This window comes from Phascolarctos cinereus, unplaced genomic scaffold, assembly GCF_003287225.1.
Source record: "Phascolarctos cinereus isolate Bilbo 61053 unplaced genomic scaffold, phaCin_HiC Scaffold_5;HRSCAF=322, whole genome shotgun sequence".
Classification (NCBI taxonomy): Eukaryota; Metazoa; Chordata; class Mammalia; order Diprotodontia; family Phascolarctidae; genus Phascolarctos; species Phascolarctos cinereus.
Genome location: NW_027555958.1, coordinates 305,318,302 through 305,342,360, shown reverse-complemented (window position 1 = coordinate 305,342,360; position 24,059 = coordinate 305,318,302). Strand labels below are relative to the sequence as shown.

Sequence of the window (24,059 nt, the reverse complement as noted above, 5' to 3'; positions counted from 1 at the left end):
TGTTTCCTGGCCTTCAAAACAGGGATGATAACAATTTATTCTCTTTTGATGTCTGTTTCACAGGTAGGTCACCAGACAGTGAACTTCAAAGCTTTCTGTAAAGTTCCCTGCAGATCAGTGAAGGCCATAATAAGACTGAGAGGTGACTCATTCTTGTTTACTGCTGATGTTACAAAGTTACATTTTGTCAGGCAGGGTGGGAATAAGAGATCCCATATAGTCTCACATTCATTTGTCCTATTTAGGTGGGGAAAGGGAAGGAAAGAAAGAAAAGTATCTTCCTCTGCAATTGAAAAGGGGGTTTTAAAAAAGAAAACCTTTTAATCATTATAATCTTTGTAAAATCCTTAGTAATTTGGAATACAACAAACCAGAATTCTCTCTTAGAATCAAGGGCCTTAGAAAGTGCTATTCTCCCAATAATGGGAAAAGGCAGGATTGAGATGAATGAATAATAGTTTAGCTGGATAGCTATTCACCCAATTTGGCTGGATGGTATATAGGGGAGACTATAGAAAAACTAGAAAAAGCCACATTGGGGTCATGGTGATGGGAGAGACAGAGAAGACTGGTAGTTCTCAGATTATCTATCTGTCTATCTATCTATCTGTCTATCTATCTATCTATCTATCTATCTATCTATCTATCTATCATCTATCTATCTATCTATCTATCTATCTATCTATCTATCTATCTATCTATCTATCTATCTGTCATCTGGCCTCTGACATTTACTAGCTATGTCACAAGTAACTTAACCTCTATTTGACTCAGTTTCCTCATCTGTAACACAAGGATAATAATAGCACCTACCTCCCAAGGTGGTTAGGAGGATCAAATGAGATATTTATGAATGCCCTTAGCACCATGGCTGGCACATAATAAATGTTGTATAGATGCTGTTATCATCATCATCATCATTATTATTATCTGATCTGACATTTTTATGGGCACCAGTCAGCAGTCTTGGGAGTATAGACTGGACTAAGGGTTCTATGTTTATCTCTGCTACCTTTCAGCCATGTGACCTTGGGTACAAGTCACCAGGCCTCACTCTCCCACCCCAGGTTAAAATGATTAGAGGGGGGAGTGGAGGTGAACAAGATGACATCTAAGTTGTCTCTACCAGTCAAGTTATATGCATTTGAGTCCATTTATCTCTCTCTCTCTCTCTCTCTCTCTCTCTCTCTCTCTCTCTCTCTCTCTCTCTCTCTCTCTCTTTTGGTTTTGTTTTTTTGCAAGGCAATCGGGGTTAAGTGACTTGCCCAGGGTCACAGAGCTAGTGAATATTATGTGTCTGAGGCAAGATTTGAACTCAGGCCCTCCTGATTTCATGTCCAGTGCTCTATCTACTGTGCCACCTAGCTTCCCTTGTCCATTTATCTCTTGAGCTAAATTTGAGGGCCTTCAAGGAACCAGATTCCTTATATTCTCCACTTCTGGAAGTGGTTTCAGGCAGACTGGACTAGGAAATCTTGTGTGAGATGGGAGACAAATTTAAATGAAATTTTTAATGGTCCCTTTCATGAGCTCTAAGTTCCTTTCTAGCCTTGAATCCCATGATCCTGTGACCTCTTAAAAGGTCTGAGGATCTGAGGATCTATTTCTTTTCAGATATTCAATAATGTTGAGTGCCCGAGACCAGCTACACTTCAGAAACTGGTGGTTTCTGTGGTTGTAGCCACCAAGGGAGCCCCAATGTCACCTTCAGACACACTGTGCCAAGTCACCAATGTCCATTAATTGTCCTATTAACTTTAAAGGGTCCTATATAAATGTGTGACATATTACTATTATTTTCAGTTCTATTGTGTCCTAACCTTTGATTGGCTTGGGAATCATGGTCACTCTCCTCTTCCTAGGAGTAATTTCCTCTTTTTAAAGTAGACCTGGGATTTCACAGATATTAGGAGCTTCATCAATGACATGCCTGGTCACTGTCCTCCCTCCAAGAGTTAGCAATTTACTACCTGCCTTTTTTTCTTTTGGACAGGACCCCAGATACTGAAAACTCTACCAGTATTCAATTCTAGTGCCTTTCTCTGTTTATGACCTCCAATTTATCCCATTATAGCTTGTTTGCAGATAGTTTTTTACATCTAGTCTCCTCCATTAGCCTGTGTGAGCGAGGATCTTAAGGGCAGGAGACTGTCTTTTGTCTTCTTTATATTCCCAGCTTTTAACACAATATCCAGCAAGTAATAGGTGCTTAATAAATGTTAGTTGACTGATTGACATACGTGCTGATCACTGTCCACCCTTGAGGAATTAGGAATTTATGCTCCCCTCTTTTGGGCAGAATCACAGGTATTGGGTATTGGGAAATCTATCAATACATACATTGATTGCTTGTCCTCCCTCAAGGAATGAGCAATTTACTCTCCCTCTTTCTCTCTTTCCTCTCTCTTCTCTCTCTCTCTCTCTCTCTCTCTCTCTCTCTCTCTCTCTCTCTCTCTCTCTCTCTCTCTCTCTCTTCTCTCTCTCTCTCTCTCTCTCTCTCTCTCTCCCTCCAGTGTCCTCTCTACAGGAATTAGCAATTTAGCTTTTTTCATCTTTTTTTCTAGGACTTTAGGTTTTTGGAAATCTATCAATGACATACATAGTCCACTGTCCTCTCTAGAGGAGCTGGCAATTTACCATTTTCTCCCTTTTTTCCACAGGTTTTGGGAAATCTACCAAATGACATACACAGTCCGCTGTCCTTTCTAGAGGAGTTAGCAATTTACCTTTTTTGAGGGGAGGGCAGACCTTAATTAGGAAATCTTTATTAAGTCAGATCTGCATCTGCTCCGTAATTGACTATCATAGAGCTGCCCTTCCCCCCGCCCCCTTTGAGAGTTTATGTAACTTGCTCAAGGTCAAAAGTCAGAGGGCAGAACTAGAACTCAGAGCGTCTGTTTTCCGAAGGGGTCACTTCGGGAAGCGCGCCCAGACTGTCCCCTCCCCACCCAGAACCTATTCACAAAGCCGAACCCCCAAAGCTAGAATCTGGGGTCCAGTTGCTTAGTCAGGACGGTCGCCCGCCCGACCGGTCCACCCTCCACGCTGGATAGCTCGCAGGCCAGCCACCAGGCTGCCGGCTCCCAGCTCAGGCGCGACGCTCCCAGGGCGGGGGTGGCGGCTGGCGCAAATGAGGACCCAGAGCTGGGGCACGCCCAGGGGGCGGGCTACTGCTGGCGGGGGGCGGGCCCCCCGCTGAGCCACCGCCCAGCTCCGCTGGGCGGGCCAGGGGCGTCCGGCTCCACGGCCCGGGCTCGGGCTCCCGCCCCCGTCCCCGCCCCCGCCTCGGTCATGGCGGGGCCCTACGGGCTGTCGGTGCGGGATCTGAACGAGCTGCTGTCGGAGGGCGGCTGCTACAGTTTCCCGAGCGAGTCCTGCAACGAGGTGATCCCCAGGATCTACGTGGGCAACGCGTGAGTTTACGGGGTGGGGTGGGGGCTCGGGCCGAAGATGACACCCCCTGCCCCATCCCCGGACATTCTCCCCCAGCTCCCCCTTGTGGCTGTCCTCCCTGGGGGAGGGGAGCAGCCCTGCCCTTAGCTCGGGATGGTCAAGTGCATTCCCCACCCCACCCCCATCCCCGAAAAGGTCAGGTTCATTGCTACCCCGGGGCTGCAAAAGTCAAGTTTATTGACACCCCCTGGTCTGGAAAGGTGAAATGTATTGCCACCCCCGGTCTGGGAAGTAAAGGTGGGCCTGGACTGGGCTGGGCAAGGTCAGGGTGTAGGGAATGTGAGTTTGGAACTGGCAAGGGTGTCCAGCTGCCTCGGAGCTGGGGTGGGGCAGGTCTATTTTGGGGGGTGTGCAGGTTGGCATTTTCATTAACAGGTGACCTAGAGTCTGTTTCTTGGTTTGTCATGTGATAATTGCTGCCAGGATCTGCAGTGAAAGTCACGACAAATTTCTGAAATTCTTGCCCCAGCCCCTGTGGGGACTGATGTCATAGACTCAGAATTAGAACTTTGCCTGCCAGGGAACTCTAAAAAGGGGAACTGAAACTCTGTAAGGGCATTTCAGAGCAGGGCTTGTGAGCTGCCCTGGGCCCACCTTTCCACCCAGCCAGGCAGTCACATTACTCTCTACTTTCCACCTAGAGTTCTGCTTTTTGAGGGGTGTCTGCTAAATACTTCTACTGCTATTACTAGCTAACATTTACATGGGGGCAGCTACCCTTTACATGATGAGATTATGTGATTTTACAAATGAGAAGCTATCTCATTTGATGAATTAGGTGTTATTTTCCCTCTTCCCCCACCCCACCCCCATTTTACAATGAGGAAACAGGCCGAGAGAGGTTAAGTCACAAGATCATACAGCTAGTAAGTATCTGAATCAGGATTTGAACTCAGGTTTCCTGACTCCCTAGTCCAACCCTCTAGCCACTGTGCCACCTAAATTAGATGACTGGCAGCCATACGAAGGTCACATGTGGTGGTAAATTGGGGAGAGGAAGGTAGTGGAGGCAAAAGCACCTGGTAGGAAGCTGTTCAAGTCAGCTTTCCACAAGTATGACATTTAAACTCTTTTTACATATGTACAAGACACTCCTGAGTGCTGGAGCTACCAAGGTTGATATGGTGCAGAACCTTTTTCTCATGGAGCTGTTCATCTCATGAGGGAAGATTGTCTCAAATAATTTTGAGTCAGGAGAGGGTGAGAGGAGGGCAAAGGGGAGGCTAGGAAAGTGCAGTGAGGAATTTGAGGAGGAAGAGGTCATTTTCACAGAGAGGAGATTTTGGGGGGAGGCAGGGAAGAATCTATGAAGAGGGGGTGTCTAAGGTGGGCCTTGAGGAGAAGGGAAGGACTCCCAACAGTCAGAGACGGGCATCGGGGTAGGGAGTCATCCAAGGCACTGGGGAGAAGAGAAGATGGGATGAGAAGGGTTGGTGGTCCACTTTGGCAAGGCCGTGAATGAATGAAGGGGAAGAAGAATGGAGTCGGGTTGGCAGCTAGATAAGAGTTGTGTTCCAAAGGGATGGGCTGCCCTGTACTTATTTAGTAAACAGTGTGGAACCACTGAAGGTGTGAGTTTGACATGATCACACAGAGAGATACCTTAGAAAGATCGCTTAAGCAGCAGTAAGAAGGATATACAGAGGAAGGGATAGATTAGGGAAGGGAAGGGAATGAACATTTATCAATCACCTACTATGTGTGCCAGACCCTGTGCTAAGAACTTTACAAATATTACCTCGTTGGATCCCCACAAGAACTCTGGGAGGAAGAGCAGTGTTACTGTGATTCCCATTTTAAAGTTGAGGAAGCCAAGGCAGACAGAGGTTAAGTTCATTGGCCCAGGGGTCACATAGTGAGTATCTAAAGATGGATTGGAACTTCAGGCTCAGCATTCTCTCCCCTATACCCACCTAGTTGCCTCTAGCTAACCGGAATTGGGAAGACCATTTAAGGAAGCTACTATGATGGGTCTAGCCTAGAGGACGTGAGGGGAGAAGTTGGGATTGCAGTGGGAATTCTATCAATCAGCAAGCATTTAATAAATGCCTACTGTATGTCAGGCCAGGGGCAACTCCGTGGCACACTGGATAGAGCTCCAGGCCTGGACTGAGGAAGAACTGAGTTCAAATTCAGCCTGTGATGCTTACTGGCTGTCATTTAACCTTGTTTGCCTCATCTGTAAAATGAGCTGGAGGAAGAAATGGCAAACTGTTCTAGTATCTTTGCCAAGAAGACCCCAAATGAAGAGTCAGACATGACTGAACAACATGCTAGGCACTATACTAAGCACTGAAGAGAAAAGACAAAAATGAAACCACTCCTGGCCTCAAGGAGCTTACAATCTCTCTGGGAAAACCGAACACATACATATAGAGCCATAGATTAAGACCTGGAAAGGATCTTAGAGGCCTTTGGGTCCAACCTCCTGATTTTACAGATCAAGAAACTGAGAAATAAAGATTAAATGGCTTGCCCAGGGTTATAAAGCTAGTAAGTGCCAGGTCTTTCCAACTATGTTCAGGGTTTTATCTACCATGCTACCTCGCAGTGTAATTATATATAAAATAAATACAAGGCCATTTCCAAGCACTGTAAGTAGGAGGAATGGTGGGGGGAGGGGCCTTGGAGAAAACCAGGGATTCTAAGAGGTACAGGTGAGGAAGGAGGACATTGAAGGCATGAGGGGTAAGGGGAGGGAGGCAGTCTGTAAAGGCACAGAGATGGGGGTGATGGACTCTCGTGTGTGAGGAACAGCAGGAAAACTGGTTGGATTATAGAGTATGTGAAGGCAGGGAGTGATTTGTAAAAAAAGCCTAGAAAAGTAGGTTGTGACCAGATTGTAAAAGGGCCCTTTAAATGATAATTTTTGTTGTTGTTCAGTCTTGTCCAAGTCTTCGTGACTTCTTTTGGGGTTTTCTTGGCAGAGATACCAGAGCGGTTTGTCATTTCCTTCTTCAGCTCATTTTATAGATGAGGAAACTGAGGCAAACAGGGTGGCCCAGGGTACGTACAGCTAGTACATATGAGGCTAGATTTGAGATTGGGGAGATGAGTCTTCCTGACTCCAGGCCTGGCACTCTACCCTATTGTACTACCTGCCTGTCCCTAAAATGACAATTAGTAAAGTTTAAATTTAATCTTAGGAAAGACAATAGGGGGTCAGTGCAGCTTAATGAGTCATGGTTAGCACTGGGGATATGGATAGAAAAAGTGAGTTTGTGCTCCCAAGGAAATCTCGCTCGGAGTCAACTTTATGTAAGAGAGTTCAACTGTAGGCCTCGTGGCCAGATTCCACAGGCTGCACCAGAAAGGCAGATTGTCAGTGCTTGGGCAAGAGTGGGGCATCCATGGTAGGGTAGATGATAAGGTCTAGTGGTCCTCCATCTTACTGAAAGGCTTATAGGTGGTGACTCCTAGCTCATCCTACTGATGTGAGCAGCCGTGTTGCTCCTCACGATGGATCATTGAAGCCATGGGACTGGGTGAGATCACTGCTCTGAGAATATGGAGAAGAGGGCTAGGGAGAGAACTTTATGGAACACCCACATCTGAGAGCAGGTGAAGGATGCGGGCCAAGAAATGAGAGGATTCTAAGAGATAGAAAGCAAGTCATGGGAGTGCATTGTCATGGAAACTAAGGGAAGAGAAGAAGGTAGCAGTTAAGAGGGGATGGCTACTGCAGAGGCTATGGACTCCAAAAAGGCCACTCATTGTATTTAGTGACTTTGGGGGAAACTGTCTCAGTGGAGTGCTGGGGAGAGTAGACAGATTGTAAGGAGCTGAGTGGATGATGGGGAAGTCGAGGAAACAAGTGTAGATTACGCTCAACATTTGTCAGTGATGGGGAGGAGAGAAGAGAACAATATTTGAGGGGTAGCTGAGTCAAAGGAAGATTTTTTAAGGAGAGAGAAGATCTGAGCATACTTTTTAGGCTGAGTAGAAGGAATCAGTAGAAAGGATGATATTGAAGGTATGTTAGAAAGAGAAAATGATTGCTAGAGCAAGGTTTACAGAGGAGATGGGAGGGAAGGATGCAAGGTTTAGTGATGGAGGGGTTATCATCATCAAGGGAAAGGTTCACCCTTTCCTTAGAAACTGGAAATAGAGGCAACTGCAGTAGTCTAAGTGGGTGGTACCCACAGCCTAGACTAGGATGGTGGCAGTGGGAATAGAAAGGAGGGGATGGCTTTCATAGATGCTGCAGAGAGGTGGAACCAACAGATGGAATGTGGGAGGTAAAGGAGAGGGAAGAATAATTCCAAGACTATGAACATAGGAAGTTGGGTAAATACCAGTGCCATTGGACAAAAATAGGGAAATCAGAAGGAGGAATAGGTTTTGGGGACATGGGTAATATATTTATCAATTGATTAATATTTATTAAGCACTTGATTTGGGCCAGGTACTATTTTTCTAAGTGCTAGGGGGTCAAAGAAAGGCAAAAATAATCTTTGTCTTCAATGAGTTTAAAATTCCAATGGAGGAAACAACATGTAAATGAATTAGTACGTATAGCATAGATGGAAGGTAAGGGGAAGACTTTAGCAAATGGGGGATATATTATTATGGTTGAGGCACTAGGCAAATGTCCAGATGGAGATCTCTTATACTATGTATTTGGAGATGTGGGTCTGTAGCTTAGGAGACAGGCTTGGAGATAGAGTTTTGGGAGCCATCTATGTAGGGGTCATGGTGGAAGTCCTGGGAGCAAATAGGATTCTCAAGGGAGAGAAGAAAGTTGATGACCCAAACTGCAGGAATGCCTGCCTTTAGGAGAAGAAACCTAGGAAGAGTGGCTGGCCCAGGAGGAGGAGAATGTATAGATGCCATGCCAAGTAGAGGGAGGAGTGGGATTCAATTGTTAAATGCTGAAGAGGGGCCTAGGAGAATGCTGAGAAAAGGCCACTGGATTCAGGGAGAAGTGGGTCTTTGGAGACCTGGTCACCTTGGAGAGAGTACTATCCGTAGGGAAAGAGTGTTATAGACAGAGCGAGGAGCATTATGGGAGAGGGGGTGGAGTGTTGGACTTAGCATCGGATAGACCTGGCTTCTCCATTTTGGAGTAACACAAGGAAATTGGACTCAGTGGACCCTTAAGGTCCCTTACAGCTCTACATGTGGTCCTCTAATCCCACCTCAAACATTTGCTGGTATGGCCAAATCACTTAACCTTTCTGAGCCATTAACTAGAAAATGGCGGCTAGGGGTAATACCGTTTTCTTCCCCCACAGGATAGAAAGATGAGGTTCAAAAGAGATAGTGTATGCGCATAAAATACTTCGCAGATCTTATAGTGCAACAGAAATAGTCACAATAACAATAATAGCTAAGATTTATGGAGCACTTTAAGGTTTGCAAAATGCTTTACATATATTATCTGGTTTGAGTCTCATAGCAAGCCTGAGGTAGATACTATTATTGTCCTCATTTTACAGATGAAGAAACTGAGGCCCGGAGAAGTTAAGTGACTTGCCCAAGGTCATGAAGCTAGTGAATGTCTGAGGAACAATTTGAACTCAGACCTTCCCGACTCCAAGTTGAGCACTCTGTGAAATGTCAGGTGCTACTGCTGTTGCTTCCAGGATATGGTGAGGGTGGAAGCCAGGTTGGAAGGGATTAAGGAGAGAGAATGGGTGGAATGGAAGCATTAGGTATAGACTACTTTTTCTTTTTAAAAATTGTGTTGATATCTTTTGTTTTCACATGGCTTTCATTTCCAAATATCTCTCTCCCTTTTCCCCTGCCCCTTCCATAACAAAAAATAAGAAAAGGAGGAAAAGTAACAGTAATACTAACCAAAACAGCAACTGATGAGTACTTTTTCAAGGAATTTAGGGGTAAAGGGGGAAAAGAGAAGGGAGGGAAGGAGAGAGGAAAGAGAGAGAGGAGAAAGGAGGGAGGGGGGAGAGAGGGAGGAAGGGAGATGGGGAGGAAGGGAGAGGCATAAGAGGGGAGAAAGAAGAGGGAAGGGGGGGAGAGGGAGAAAGAGCCAGAGAGAGACAGAGACAGAGAGAGAGACAGAAAAAGAGAGAAGAGAGGCAGAGAGAGACAGAGAGAAAAAGGGAGAGAGAAAAAGAAGAGAGGGGAGAGAGACAGAGAGAGAAAAGAGGGGAGAGATGGAGACAGAGATTTTAAAAATGTTTATTATGTACAAAGCACTGTGCTGAGCACTGCAGATACAAAAACAAAAAGTAAGACAGTCTGCTTCCAAATGCTCACATTTTAATAGGAGCAGACAACTCTCTTAAAGGAATTTCAGCTGCGAGTAAGGCAAGGTATTTGCTTCTCTAGACTGACAGAAGGCATGAGAGGTAGCTGCTGAGTTTTATTAACAATCTGAGGCAGACAGGAGCCTGGTGAAAGCAGCCCTCCATCTCTCCCACCCCTGGGGCTGTGCAAGCTGTCACATGCATGATTCATTCTCTGGTCCTCCTTGCCATGCAGGACTGTGGCGCAGGACATCTCCAAGTTGAAGCAGCTGGGTATCACGCATGTGCTGAATGCTGCCGAGGGGAAGTCCTTCATGCATGTGAACACCACTGCCCAGTTCTACGAAGGTACCAACATCACCTACCTTGGCATCAAAGCCAACGACACCGAGGAGTTCAACCTCAGTGTTTTCTTTGAGAAGGCAGCAGAGTTCATTGACAAAGCTCTGACCCAGAAGGATGGTAAGGACGGCTCCTGAAGCATCATTACTGCCCCAGGGACAGGCAAGGAGCTGGTGCTGTGTTAGAATGGGATGGAAGTGACCAGGACATAGGGCTCTCTCTAGGCACACCTGTCTGCTTAGCAAGTGGGCTCCAAACCCTCCAAGACCACCGAACTTTATCTTTGATCAATACTCTGACTTAGGCCTTGAGAAGCAACACCTTTTCCTAGTTATTACTATTATTTAAGTAATGCATTGCCCGTGGACTAACTAACACATTATTGGGCATGACCAGTGTAGGAATTTGTTTTGTTTGACTATGCATATTAGTTACAGGGTTTTTTTGTGTTGTTGTTGTTGTTTTTTCTTTTAAACTGGGGGGAGGGAGGAGGAGGGTGATAGGTAGAGAAAATAAATGCCTGTTAATTGAAAAAAAAAATAATGAAAGAAAATAATGCATTGGTCCAGAGCTGTTCTCAGTGACTGCCTGCTGGTATAATTGCAGAAACCCTTTAAGCCCTCCAGGGTCTCCAGCAAAAACACAGCAGTCCTGCTGACAGATAAGTAGCAGTGCCTAAGGGAAATCCTAGGTGGCCGGAGTGCAAAAAGGCCAGCTGATCCTGCTCAGCCATTCTCATTTACAGTTGTTATTTGTTTGTTTTGCTGCTTTTCCATGTTTTTTCATCACTGCCCTCAAACGACATCTCTCCTTTGTGATCTTCCCTAAAATAGTCTAGTGACTTAACAACCACTTAGAAATTTTCAGCCCCATTCCAATTCCAATTCAGTTTAATAAGCATTTAGTAAACTCCACCTGTGTGCTAGGCACAGTGCTAGACTTGGAGGATGAAAAGACAAAAGGTAAAATAATCCTTACCCCCAAGGAGCTTAAATTCTGGGGTTGGGGGGTGGGGTGGGAGGTGGGTGAAAACATGACACATACTGGTGTGCACAAATTTGGAGGAGGGGCACCGGGACGGGGACTGGAAAAACTTCATGTGGAAGGTTATTCTGGAAGGAAGCTAGGGATTCTAATAGGTGGACGTGAAGATGGAGTGCATTCCAGGCATGGAAGGCAGCCATTGAGAGAGACCGGGGCTGGGTACAAAGGTACTAATCAATCCAACCATTGGAGCTGAAGGGGTCACTGAGAGTGTAGACAGAGAAGGGCAAAGGGGCTCGGGACAGAACCTTGAGGTATACCTACAGTTAGGGACCATGATATATAGATGATGAATTTCTTACTTTGTAAAATAAGGGGTATGGACTTAATGGACCCTAGGGTTCCTTCCAGCTCTAAATCTGTCCTTGTATGATGTGACGTTGCAGCAAAGGAGACTTGAAAAGAAGTGTCCAGACAGGTAGAGGGAGCTGAGCCAGGTCATGAAAATCCAGAGAGGAGAGATTATCCCAAAGGAGAGGGTGGCAAACAGTGCCACAGGCTGCAGAGAGGTCAAGAAGGGAAAAAGAGACATCAGATTTGTCAGTGAGATCGTTGGTGACTTTGGAGAGCAGTTTCGGCTGAGTGATGAAGTCACAATCCATACTGCAAGGTATTGAGAGACAGAAGAGAAGTGCCCACAAATGGGAAAGTTTCCCTAGAAGTTTAACTGAGAAGGGGAGGAAAAATAAAGAATGACACAGTAGAGTGGTAGAGCTGGTGAAAGATAGGGGAGACTTGGGCCTATTTTGTAGGCAGTAAGAAAGGAACCGTAATGAAGACTTTTTTTTACATACGATTTTATTATTTTTCAATTAACAAAAATCTGTTGTCTCTTACTCTATACTTTTCCCTTTCTGCCCCCTACCCTTTGGACAAAGAAAGTAACCTTTGTAACAAATATGTACAGTAAGTAAAGACTATATTATATATTACATACATACTATATGTTATATAATATATATTTTATATATACTATAATATATACACATATATAATTCTCTTTATATCATTATATATGCTATATAATCATATATGTATGTGTGTGTGTTTGTATATATATGTATAATTCTCACATTGGTTATGTCCAAAAACTTGTCCTTTGGTCATATTTCAGTCTATACTGTGAGTCTATCACCTAGTAGCATATTTCATCATGCATCCTCCAGAATTGTGTCTGGCCATTGTATTCATCAGAGTTCTTAAGTCTTTCAAAGTTCTTTGTCTTTATAATATTGTTGTTGTTGTCTAAAATTTTTCTCCTGGTTCTCCTCACTTGACTCTGCACTAGTTCACATAATTCTTCCCAGGTTTCTCTGAAACTATCCCTTTCATTATTTCATAAAGTACAACAGTATTCCATTATGTTAATAGACCTTAATTTGTACAGCTATTCCTTAACTTAATTGATGGTCACCCTTTAGTTTCTAAGAGCTCTGTTATAAATATTTTTGCATACACAAGTCCTTTTCTTCTTTATTTAATCTCCTTGGGGGGTATAAACCTAGTAATGGTTTATTATTGATGGATTTCAGGGTTATTCTTAGTTTAGTAACTTTTGGGAAGTATTTCCAAATTGCTTTCCAGAATGTTTGGGTCAATTCATAGTTCCACCAACAGTGCATTCATATTCCTGCTTTCCTCACAGCCTGCCCATGCCCCCAATATTTATCCTTTCCCCTTTTTGGTCAACTTTGACTATCTGATCAGTGTGAGGTAAAACTTCAGAGTTGCTTTAATTTTCATTTCTCCATGTAATAGTGATTTTGGGGCATTTTTTGCATATAGCTTATTGATAGCTTGAATTTCTTCCCCTGAAAACTGCCTGTTCATAGCCTTTGACCATTTATTAACTGAAGAATGGCTCTTATTTAAGTGGTTCTTATTCTTATAAATTTGAATCATTTGCTTATATAGTTTGGAAATGAGACTTTTATCAGAGAAGCTTGCTGCAAAGATTTTTTTCTCTAGTTACTTCTCTTCTAATTTTACCTGCATTAGTTTTGTTTGTGCAAAACCTTTTAAATTTTATAGAGTCAATCTGCTTCTACTCTATTTCTCTTCTCTTTCCTTAACACAGAGCCCAATTACATTCTTTTCTTTTAAAACCCCTCTTCAAGATCCACCATTGATGGCTAGAGTTTCTTTTGCTTATGACTAATTCTTCCCAGAATCTACCTACCCTTTCCCTCCTATTTCCCTGTTGAGTGGAATATATTTCTGCACCCAACTGTGTATTCTTCTCTCCTTTGACCAATTCAGAAAAAAAGAGAGATTTAAATGTTGCTCACTTACCCCAGTCCTTCCTCCTTGTTTATATAGTCTTCTACTTGAGCATCTCAATTATATGAGATAATTTCACCTACTCTCCCTCCCACCCCCGACTCAGTATATTCCTTTTCCCTCTCTTTTCTTTTGTTCTGAGATCATTAAAGCTTAAACAAAACTACTCTCCAGCCTTCTTATTATTTGACTTCCTCTGTGACCTTTAATGATGTTAGCCTTCTGAGGGCACACTTGAATCGCTTCCCTCTATTAGAATGTAAACAGTTCATCCTTGTATAGTCTCTTATAATTGCTTCTCCTGTTTACCTATTTATATTTCTCTTAATTCCTTTGTTTACATTTCAGATTTTCTGCTCATCACTACTCTTTTTTGTTGGGAATGCTTAGAAGCCCTCTCTTAAAGAATGATTTTTCCCCTTACAGGATTGTTATACTTAGATTTGCGGGGTAAGTTGTTCTTGGTTGTAAACCTATATCTTTTGCCTTTTGGAATATTGTATCACAAGCTCTCCACTCCTTTATAGAAAAGTGGCTGCTGAATCTTATGTAATTCTGACTGTGGCTTCTCAATATGTGAATTGTTTCTTTCTGGCTGTTTGCAGTATTTTTTCTTTGACCTGGAACTCAGTTTTGGTAATTATGTTCCTGGGAATTTTTATTTTGGAATTTCTTTCAGGAAGTTACCGGGAGATTCTATTTTTACTTTGCCCTCTGGTTCTAAGACATCTACTGTTTTCTTTCATGATTTCTCAAAACATGATGTCCTGACTCCTTTTTTCTTTCTTTTTTTTTGGGGGGGGGCAATGATCCTTAAATGATCTTTTCTTAATTTGTTTTCCAAGCCAATTTTTTATATGACATACCTTACATTTTCTCCTATTTTTTCAGTCTTTTGACTTCATTTTAGTATTTCTTGTTGTCTCATAGAATCATTAACTTCTATCTAGTGTCCATTCTTATATTTTTTAAGGGTCTTATGCTTGAGTAAAGTTTTGCCCCTGTTGTGCTAAAAGCTGTTAATTTCATTTGCAATTCTTTCCTTCGAATCTCCCGTTTCTTCTCCAATTCTTTCTTCTTGTACTCTCATTTGATTTATGAAATCACTTTAACTCTTTTTAAAAAAACTCTTCACTTCTCCCAGGAATGCTAAGAATTCTGTTTATAGGAACTTGTAGCCAAACTGCGTTTTTCTTTGAGAGTTTTGCTTGAAGATGTTTTGCACTTATTCTCTTCTTTTGAATTTGTTTCTTGGACCTCCCTATCACCATGATAACTTTGTTGTTGTTCAGTCATGTCTGACTCTTTGTGATGCCGTGGACCATAGCATGCTAGGCCCTTTTTCCCTCTGCTGTCTCTTAAAGTCTGTCCAAGTTCATGTTTATTGTTTCCATGATACTCTCTATCCAACTCATCCTCTGCCTTCCCATTTTCCTTTTGCCTTCAGTCTTTCCCAAAATCAGGGTTTTTCCAATGAGTCCTGCCTTCTTACTATGTGGCCAAACTATTTAAGCATCAGCTTCAATATTTGACCTTCCAGTGAATAGCCTGAATTAATTTCATTATTGACTGATTTGATCTCCTTGCTGTCCAAGGGACTCTCAGAAATCTTCTCCAGCATGATAATTCAAAAGCATTGATTCTGTGGCACTCAGTTTTCCTTATAGTCCAAATTTCACAGCCAGACATTGCTACTGGAAAAACTGTAGCTTTGACTATCTGGACCTTTGTTGGCAAAGTGATGTCTCTGCTTTTTAGTACACTGTCCAGATTTATCATAGCTTTCTTTCCAAGGAGTGTCTTTTAATTTCACGGTCGCATTTGCCGTCTGCAGTGATCTTTGAGCCCAGGAATATAAAATCTGACACTGCTTCCCTTCCTTCTCCCTCTGTTTGCCAGGAAGTGATGGGACCAGTTGAGATCTCAGTGGTTTTGATGTTAAGCTGTAAGCCAGATTTTACAGTCTCCTCTTTCACCCTATCAAGAGGCTTCTTAATTCCTTTTCACTTCCTGCCATCAGAGTGGTATCATCTGCACATCTGGGATTATTGATATTTCTCCTGGCAGCCTTAATTCTGGCTTTTGATTCATCCAGCCTGGCATTTTGGATGATATACTCAGTATGTAAATTAAATAAGGTGATAACAAATAGCCTTGTCATACTCCTTCTCAGTCTTAAACCAGTCAGTTGTTCCGTGTTTGGTTCTAACTGTCGCTCCTTGGCCCACGTACAGGTTCCTCAGGACACAGGTAAGATGGTCTGGTACTGCCATCTCTTTGAGGACTTGCCACATTTTGTTGGGAACCACATAATTAAAGAATTTAGTGTAGTCAGTGAAGCAGAAGTAGATGTTTTTCTGGAACTTCCTTGCTTTCTCCATAATCCAGTGAATGCTGGAAATTTGGTGTCTGATTCCTCTGTCTCTTTGAAAACCAGCCTGCTCTTCTGGTCACTCTTGGTTCACATATTGCTGAAGCCTAGCTTGCAGAATCTTAAGCATAACCTTGCTGGTGTTTGAAATGAGCACAGTTGTTTGGTAATTTGAACATTCTTTGGCATTGCCCTTCTTTGGGATTGGGACATAAACCAATCTTTTCCAACCCAGTGGCCACTGTTGAGTTTTCCAAGTTTGCTGGCATATTGAGTTCAACACTTTAATAGCTTCATCTTTTAGGGTTTTAAATAGCTCAGCTGGCATTGCATCACCTCCACTAGCCTTATTGTTAGCAATGCTTCCTAAGGCCCACTTGACTTCATTCTCCAGGATGTCTGGCTCTAGATCAGTAACCACACCATGGTGAGAGGTGTTTACTCATTCTTCTAGCCTTACTTCCCGAATATGGACTGTTGTTAGGGCCGGGCTCTGCTCGCTTCTGGAGGGAGGGCCCAGCTTGTTCCAGTTTTCTGTTTGCTAGGGTTCCTGCTGCTGTCTCTTCTGCTTTTGAGTTCTGTATTCTTCAAGGGTCTTAGAAGTGACTCAGGATGGGGCCTCGCAAGTTTTCAGTGTGCTCAAAACTTTGTAATCTTGGGCAAAGTCCGATGAACACTCTCCTGGTCTCAGTGATACAAGCTCCTCACCTGTGTTGGAGTCCAGAAAACACCGTTGTGGGCTTTTTCCTGGTTGGATCTCAGTTGTTGTTTGTTTGTCCTTCTTGCTCAAAGAGGACCAAAATGACATCACAATGTTGTGGTCAATGTGCAGTGTGTCCAGCTGCGGCTGACCATACCACAGGTCAGGCACAAATAGTCCATATGAATATTTGGATGCCTCTAAAACTGTGCAGCTCATGTTTCTTTTGAGCTACTGCAATTCTGCTTTGTTCATAAAGCACAGCGCCTTTTTTGACACAGATGCACCAGGCTGGGCAGCCCTATGCCAGTGTCTTCCATGTCTTACAATCGATACCAAAGTTCTTTCTGTTTTTTTTTTCTTTTTGGCGAGGCAATTAGGGTTAAGTGACTTGCCCAGGGCTATACAGCTAGTAAGTGTCAAGTGTCTGAGGCTAAATTTGAACTCAGGACCTCCTGACTCCAAGGTCAGAGTTTTATCCACTGCGCTATCTAGCTACCCCCAATACCAAAGTTCTTCAGAGACATGACTGCTGTAAGTCAGCTAGCTTTAAGGCCCTGCCGTTTCAGAGTGACAGAACTGCAAGTTCCTCTTTGATCTGTGCTTCTCTGCCCTGGTTTTACTGCTACAGGCTTTAGTTGGGGCTGGGGGCTGGATCTGAGACCCTGCTTTGATACAACAACAGAGCTGTGTTTGCTTCTGTTCCTGCTCCTTGCCCAGTACACAGCCTCAGGCCTCTAGGCTCAGGCCCCCTCCTCTGTCCTCGTGGGAGCTCAAACCCAGCTTGGGAGATGAGTTACAGAGCTTCCAGTTGGCACCTGCTCCTGCTCCCAGGGCAGTCAGGCCCCTCTGTAGTGGACCCTAGACCTCTTCTTGCCCTAAGACACAGTCTCCTCACGGAAGGCTCTGGGTGGCAACTTCTTGGCTGGACTCCATCTCCAGCATTGCAAGTCTCTGTCTCTGCTGAACTAACTGGTCTAGGGAAATGACTCTGTGATTTTTCCTTGGATTTTCTCATCAGGATTCGGTTTGGTGTTTTGTTAGGTCTTTGTGGAGTATTTGGAGCAAGCATGTGTGTGTGTGTGTGTGTGTGTGTGTGTGTGTGTGTGTGTGTGTGTGAGAAAGAGAGAGAGAGAGTAGCTCCTCCTACTCCAACATTTTGACTGGTCTCTTCAGATTAAAGATTATAGAGAGAAAGAATGAATAATAAAATGAATGACAAAATTAATGACAAAACTAATATAAAGTGACTTCATACTCTGACCAGTCCATTCTATACTAGCACTTTCTTGCCTAGTCACCTTGTCTCGCTAATGTTTGGGGCATGATCTTGGGAACATCCTGACTTAAAGAATTAAGGTTATGCTTTCTTGTGCCATGTAAAAAATTCAGTGTTTAAGGAAGAGGCTTTTAAAAAAATTTTTTTTTGGAAGAGGCTTTTTTAAGGTGCAGATTAAGCAAGTCATTGCTGTGCTTTAGAGACAGTGCTAATAATAAATATAAGTAACTCCATAGAGTTACTAGGGACTTTGAAAAGCAGATAACCATTTTCTGCCATTTTTGGTGTAGTTGAAAGTAAATTGGACTTAAGGGTCAGCACATGGCCTGCTGCTTCCTAATTGAGTGACCTTGGGTAAATCATTTCACTTATGGAACTCAGTTTCTTCATCCATAAAATGGATATAACTGGGCCTGGTATTACATACCTGAATCCCAGCTATGGGGAGGCTGATGCTGGTGGATCACTTGAGTTCTGGAGTTCTGAGCTATCCTGGGCTGAGCCAATTGGGTATCTGCACCAAATTCAGCATCAATATGGTGAGCCCCCTTGGATCAGGGGTCCACCAGGCTGCCCAAGGGAGGTGAACCAGCCTCGGTTGGAAATGGAGCAGGTCAGTAATGGAGTTGGGACAAAGTGGCCACTCTACTTTCAGCCTGGGATAGGGAGACCCTGTCTCCAAAAAAAAAAATAGTTATAATAAAATAAAAATACTTACACTACCCACCTCACAAGGTTGTTAATGAGCATCAGATGAAATAATGGATGTGAACGGAGGGCAGCATGGAACAGTGGGAGCAGTGCTGACTGGAGAGTCAGAGGACTGGGGTTCAAATCCTATTTTTTTTTTGCAAGGCAGTTGGGGGTAAGTGACTTGCCCACGGTCACACAGCTAATAAGTGTCAAGTGTTTGGTCTGAGCACAGATTTGAACTCAGGTCCTCCTGACTCCAGGGCGGGTGCTCTGTCCACTGTGCTGCCTAGCTGCCCCTGAGGTTCAAATCCTGGCACCACCGCTTACTACCTGTGTGACCCTGAGCGAGTGCCTTAGTTTCTTCATTTATAAAATGAAGGGTTGAATTAGATAGCCCCTAAAAGCTATGTAACCATAATGTGTGTGGATATCAGCCTTTCCCTCACTTCCACGTTGATGGCATTTTGAACTAGGAAGTTGCTCCTGAGTGAGGGGACCCAGAAAATGAGCCCCCGGGTTAGCTTCTGTGGCTTTGGAACTGGGGGAAGGAAATTCAGTCCTTGATTAGTTTGCTTGGGAAGTGAGCCATCTGGCAGGAGATTTCCCTGAAGCAAAAGTCTGGGAATTGCTTTGGATTTGTGTTTCTGTTTAGAGAAGGGGAATGTGCAGGGTCGAGCACTAACTCTTTTCCTAACCTGTGGATGGGGGAGATACACTTTGCAGGTGTGTGTGCCTGTGGGCGTGCATTTTTGGTCACTGTATTTCAACATCATCAGTGTCTTTAGTAATCCTGTGTGTTTTATTTTATGATTTTAAAAACATTATTTTGGGAAGGGGTCTCCAAATTTTACCCAACTGTGACACAGACAAGCTGAAAAACCCTTGGTCTAATAGATTTTCATTAGCATTTGCCCCTAGAAACAGATCATGCTGGGTTCAGAGGGTTGGTTTTGTTGAGTGGGGTGTCTTTTCTGTTCTTGAAAACCCGTTGAGGGGCTTGGTTTGAATTCAGGTCCCTCTCCATTTGAAAATGGCTGGGTTTGGAAGCATCCTCCTGAAGTCACCTAGTGGATAAAAAGAATCATAGAGATGGGGAGGAAGGATGGATCTCTAAGCTCTTCTGTTCTAATCCCTGCCTGAACGGGAATCTCAACCCAGCGGTTGAAGTAGGGGCCAGGAAATAAGCAATATTTAGGGGCTGTGATTTAATGAGTAAATGGCACTTTGTACTTATTTGGTGAATGGAGAAAATATCAGGTAAAATTTAGAACTTCCAAGTCAGACAAAATATAAATTTCCTGAAGAGATTCACTTTATGATCTGAAAAAGGACTCCAAAACAGGTGAAATGGGAATAGAAGTTAATGGCAAAATTCCCCTACCTACTACAGAGGCCCTAAAGGCCTGGAGGGTGCTGCAAAATAGACATGTTAGAAAAGAGATGGTCAGAAATATTTGTCTTCTTGTTTGATGTGCTCATTAGTGCAAAGAATCCTGGTGTGGAAATGCACTTCTCCAGTGCAGGTAGGCAGCTTGGTCTTAGAGGGCTGCCTGGGGGTACTGAGGTTGAGGCCTTTCCTGTGGTCCCAGAAGTCGGTATGAGTCTAAGTAGAGCTCGAACCCAGGTAGTCCTGAATCTGAGACCAGCTTTTTGTTCATTTACTCCCTCTGAGCCATCAGAGTGAGTTCCTTTAGCTTAGCAATGCTCCCTAGGACTTGACCTGTATGGTAAAGATTAATCAGCTACTAAATAAGGAGTCTCCCTTGCCAGATGAATGTGAGTGATCACAGACCCTCAATGGGGGCCTGGTCGTATTGGTTTATATCCCATGCCCCAGATAGGTCTGTTGGAGTGATTTTTTTAAAAATATTTTTTTCAACAAAGGTGAGTTTTTTCATATACAAAAAGGAGGACTGTTTATGAAACCATCAGCCTGCCATATACAATTTGGTTTTTTAAATTATGTTAATTAATTTAACATGGTGGTTCTAATACTATTTTGTTTATCTATGATACCTTTCTGAACTTCCTTCAGCTCTCTTTTGTATATTTTTCACATGTTTCATTGATTGTTTTCTGTCTTTTTTTTTTTTGCATTGCTCTCATTCTCCCCTTCCCCCAACAACTCTCTACCACTCTTCCCTCCCCCAAGAAAAGATCTCCCTTGTAACAAATAAGTGTAGTCAAACAAAACAAATTTATATCGTATTGATCTTTTTTTGTTTTGGTAAGGTAATGAATGGGGTTAAGTGACTTGCCCAGGGTTACACAGCTAGTAAGTGTCAAATGTCTGAGGCTGGATTGGAACTCAAGTCCCCCTGACTCCAGGGCTGGTGCTCTATCCACTGTGCCACCTAGCTGCCCCTATGTTGTATTGATCTTGACTGAAAATGTATGCCTTACTCTGTACCTGTGGTCCCTCACCCCTCTGCCAAGAGATGGAAGGCCTTCCTCATTGTCAGCCTTTGGAATTGTGATTGGTCATTGCATTGATCAGAGTTCCTAAGTCATTTACAATGCTTGTATTCACTAGATAAATTGTACTCCTAGTTCTCCTTAGGTCACTTTGCACCAGTTCCTACAGATTTTCTCTGAATTCTATCCCTTTTGTCATTTCTTATGGTGTGCTAATGTTCCATTACGGTCTTTGGTCCAGTGCTGTTGTGATTTTCTCTCTTTTTGATCTTCATTACAGCCAAGGTGCTTGTTCACTGCCGAGAAGGTTATAGCCGCTCTCCTACTCTGGTCATCGCATACCTCATGCTTTGCCAAAAGATGGATGTCCGAACTGCACTGGGCCTCGTGAGGCAGAACCGGGAGATTGGCCCCAACGATGGTTTCCTGACCCAGCTCTGCCAGTTGAATGAAAAATTAATTAAGGAAGGAAAATTGTAACCCACTGAGAATCGATGACTAGGTCTGCCAGGGGGCTTTTGGTCGGGGAGTCATTGAGTAAATCCCAAGCAAGCTGCCCCACCAGGTTAGGTTATGCTACAGGCACCTTTCCAATTACCCGTTTAAGTACCTTCCAGTGAGTCTTTCTGAAAGAGGTCCCCTGCCCCAGGGTCATCTGCAGGAGGCTTCAGGGAAGGGAGCTTCTTCAGAACAGTCATTCCTGGTAACTTGGGTATTTCCTTACTCTGTGTGAATTGTAATGCTTTCCCTTTCCCCAGAGATGGGATGCTGACCTGATAGCCTGGTGACATTTATCTTCACCTCACTGTGGCACGGAACCTAGTATTCGAAGCTGTCCAAATTCAGATCCTTTTAGAATCCAAGATGAGCAGACCTGGTAGAGGTTCCTTCCTCCAGGGTCTTGCCCTCAGCATTTTCAAGCTCTGGATGAGCCGTTCCACCAAGGCACTGGTGACCGCTTATCCTTGGTGCCCTCCCCCCCCACCCCAGATCTGCACACTCATGTATCTGCTACACCCATCTTTACTCTCTTATCTGGGCAGCTTGGGCTGGATAGCAAAGCCAGGTTGTCCTCTCTTTCCCCCCTTGGTTCACAGGGCCCCAGGATGCCAGTGATTGAGCGATTCCCATGGAAAAAAAAAGCCTTAATTTAAAGGCACCGAGGAAAAGAAACTGGAGGAGTAGAAAATATTAAAAAAAAGAAGAGAAAATAAGGGGATTTGTCCTCTTTTCCCTGTTCCCTATAATGTTTATATTAATTCTTGGAAAGCCTGAATCCAGAAATTTTTTTGTCCATTATATGCACTTAGTTCATTAGAAGATTAATATTCCTGGCATGGTTTATATTAGAGTACCCAGGCTCAGCCTGTATAGAAATATGTCACCATTTGGAGGGTTTTGGAGTAGGTGATGGGCATGTCGGGCATCTGGATGTCCTTTTTGGTTTGGCTTCTGTTCAGAATTTAGAGGGAGGGCATCAGCCAATTATGGAAGATGTGTATGTGTCTGTCATCTTTAGGAAGCATGACAGCAGGAAGAGACTGCTCAGGTTCATTATAGCAAGGGGCTATTCCCCTGCTTGCTCTCGGGGATTTGGGGGGGTCTTCACACTTTATAATTTGATCTTCAAGATTACCAGAACATTTCAAGCAGCTACCAGAAATAAAATATATTGTAGAGTCTGAATGGAGCCTTAATTAATGAGCAAATTACGTTTCTCTCCCTGTCTCCCCATCCCCAAACAAAATCACATTTTCTCACATTTCTGATCCTGCATTTTTTTAGGCGGTGGGGAAGGGTCTGGGGTTGGTCACATTACAGACAGACACACTCCTCTCACACATTGATGCTAGAATGAGTGGAAAGGGATACGCCCCCAGTAAGTGGCTACTAAAGGAATTCACCTGTGCTACTAATCTATCTTCTACAGATGGTTAGGAAAACCTGTTCTGTTCCTGATAACAAACGATGTGATTTCTGCATATTCTTTGGACTTGTCAAACCAAGTCAGGCTTTGAGGAGATTTTGTTGCTTTTTTCCTTTGGAATGGCATCCCAGTCATGACTTGGCATTTATTACACTGGTATTGATCCCTAATTGCTCTTTATCCTTCTTGCCTCAGCACATGACTAAGGAAGACCTGCTGTATGTGGGGGCATTGCTCCAGGAGACAGATGGAGTGCTGCCAGGCCAGATGGAGCTTCCAGTAACCTAGCATTCTCACTAGGGTCACCCAGCCAGGTGTACCAGAAACATTTCCCCGAAGCATATGGCAGGGAACCTCTTTGGCTGTGTGCTTCAGTTTAGAATGTGCCTTGTTTCAAAGTCCACAGTGGAACTTCGTTTCCAGAAGCGACCAATGGGAGGGAAAGACTTTGAGCTCATGTTTAGACGTCTTGCGTTATCTAACTGTGGGATGTCTAATCATTAGCCTCTCTGAGTCCACCAAATGCATGGAATCTAGGAATGTGTTGTAACTTTGAGTCTGGCATAGCTGTGGCTACTCTGGAGAAAAGAGTATATTATATATATATGTATATATATATATATATATATATATAGATATATATATATATGCACACATATTTATGCATACACACACATGAATATATATGTGTAAACACAAACACATAAACTCACACATATAGAATCTCTATCTAAAATCTAACCAAGGGGCCATTCTGCAGCTCAGGTGGGAATGGGAAGGGCTCCAAGAGTGTTTACCAACAGCAGTGCTGCTCAGGGATTGGTTCCATTCTATCTGGTTCAACTCATTTTCATTTGATCCAGTTGGAGAATCAGCTGGGTTGTGCAGTGGACAGAGCCTTGGACATGTTGGGAGTGGTGGGCATCTGGAGAATCTGAGTTCCAAATCCAGCCTTAGCCACTTCCTAGCTGTGGGACTCTGGGCCTACCACAAACTTGGTCAGCCTCAGTTTCCTCATCTGTAGAACTTGGACTCCTGCTCTCTGAGGTCCATTCTCTAAATCTAGGATAGCCAACTAATGAGCATTTTCGAAGTGCTTATACATCAGGAAGGGGCTACAAAGGCTGGAACAAAATTATCCCTGTTCAGAAAGAGCTTTCCTTCTCCGTCTCATTTGCATACATTTTTGTATGCAGGACACTTGGCTTGTTCTTTTCTGAGGTCACAAGCTACATGCTAACCCATAGTGAGCTGACTCCTAGTCTTGCCTGCCACTGGGCACACAAGAGATGGGAAGAGAGGAGTAATAGCTCTTGTGTATGTCTGGCTTGCTACATGGCTCA

The 24,059-nt window shown here is 43.6% G+C and overlaps 1 protein-coding gene across 1 annotated transcript; it reads left to right on the top strand.

Moving 5' to 3' along the window:
- Positions 1-3,206: 3,206 nt before the first annotated feature.
- On the top strand, positions 3,207-22,475 carry DUSP3 (dual specificity phosphatase 3). The gene is made up of 3 exons (XM_020972766.2): positions 3,207-3,413; positions 9,901-10,127; positions 21,070-22,475. The coding sequence occupies exons 1-3, from the start codon at positions 3,292-3,294 to the stop codon at positions 21,267-21,269; spliced, it is 549 nt and encodes a 182-aa protein (XP_020828425.1). The 5' UTR covers positions 3,207-3,291; the 3' UTR covers positions 21,270-22,475.
- The last annotated feature ends 1,584 nt before the right edge of the window (positions 22,476-24,059 follow it).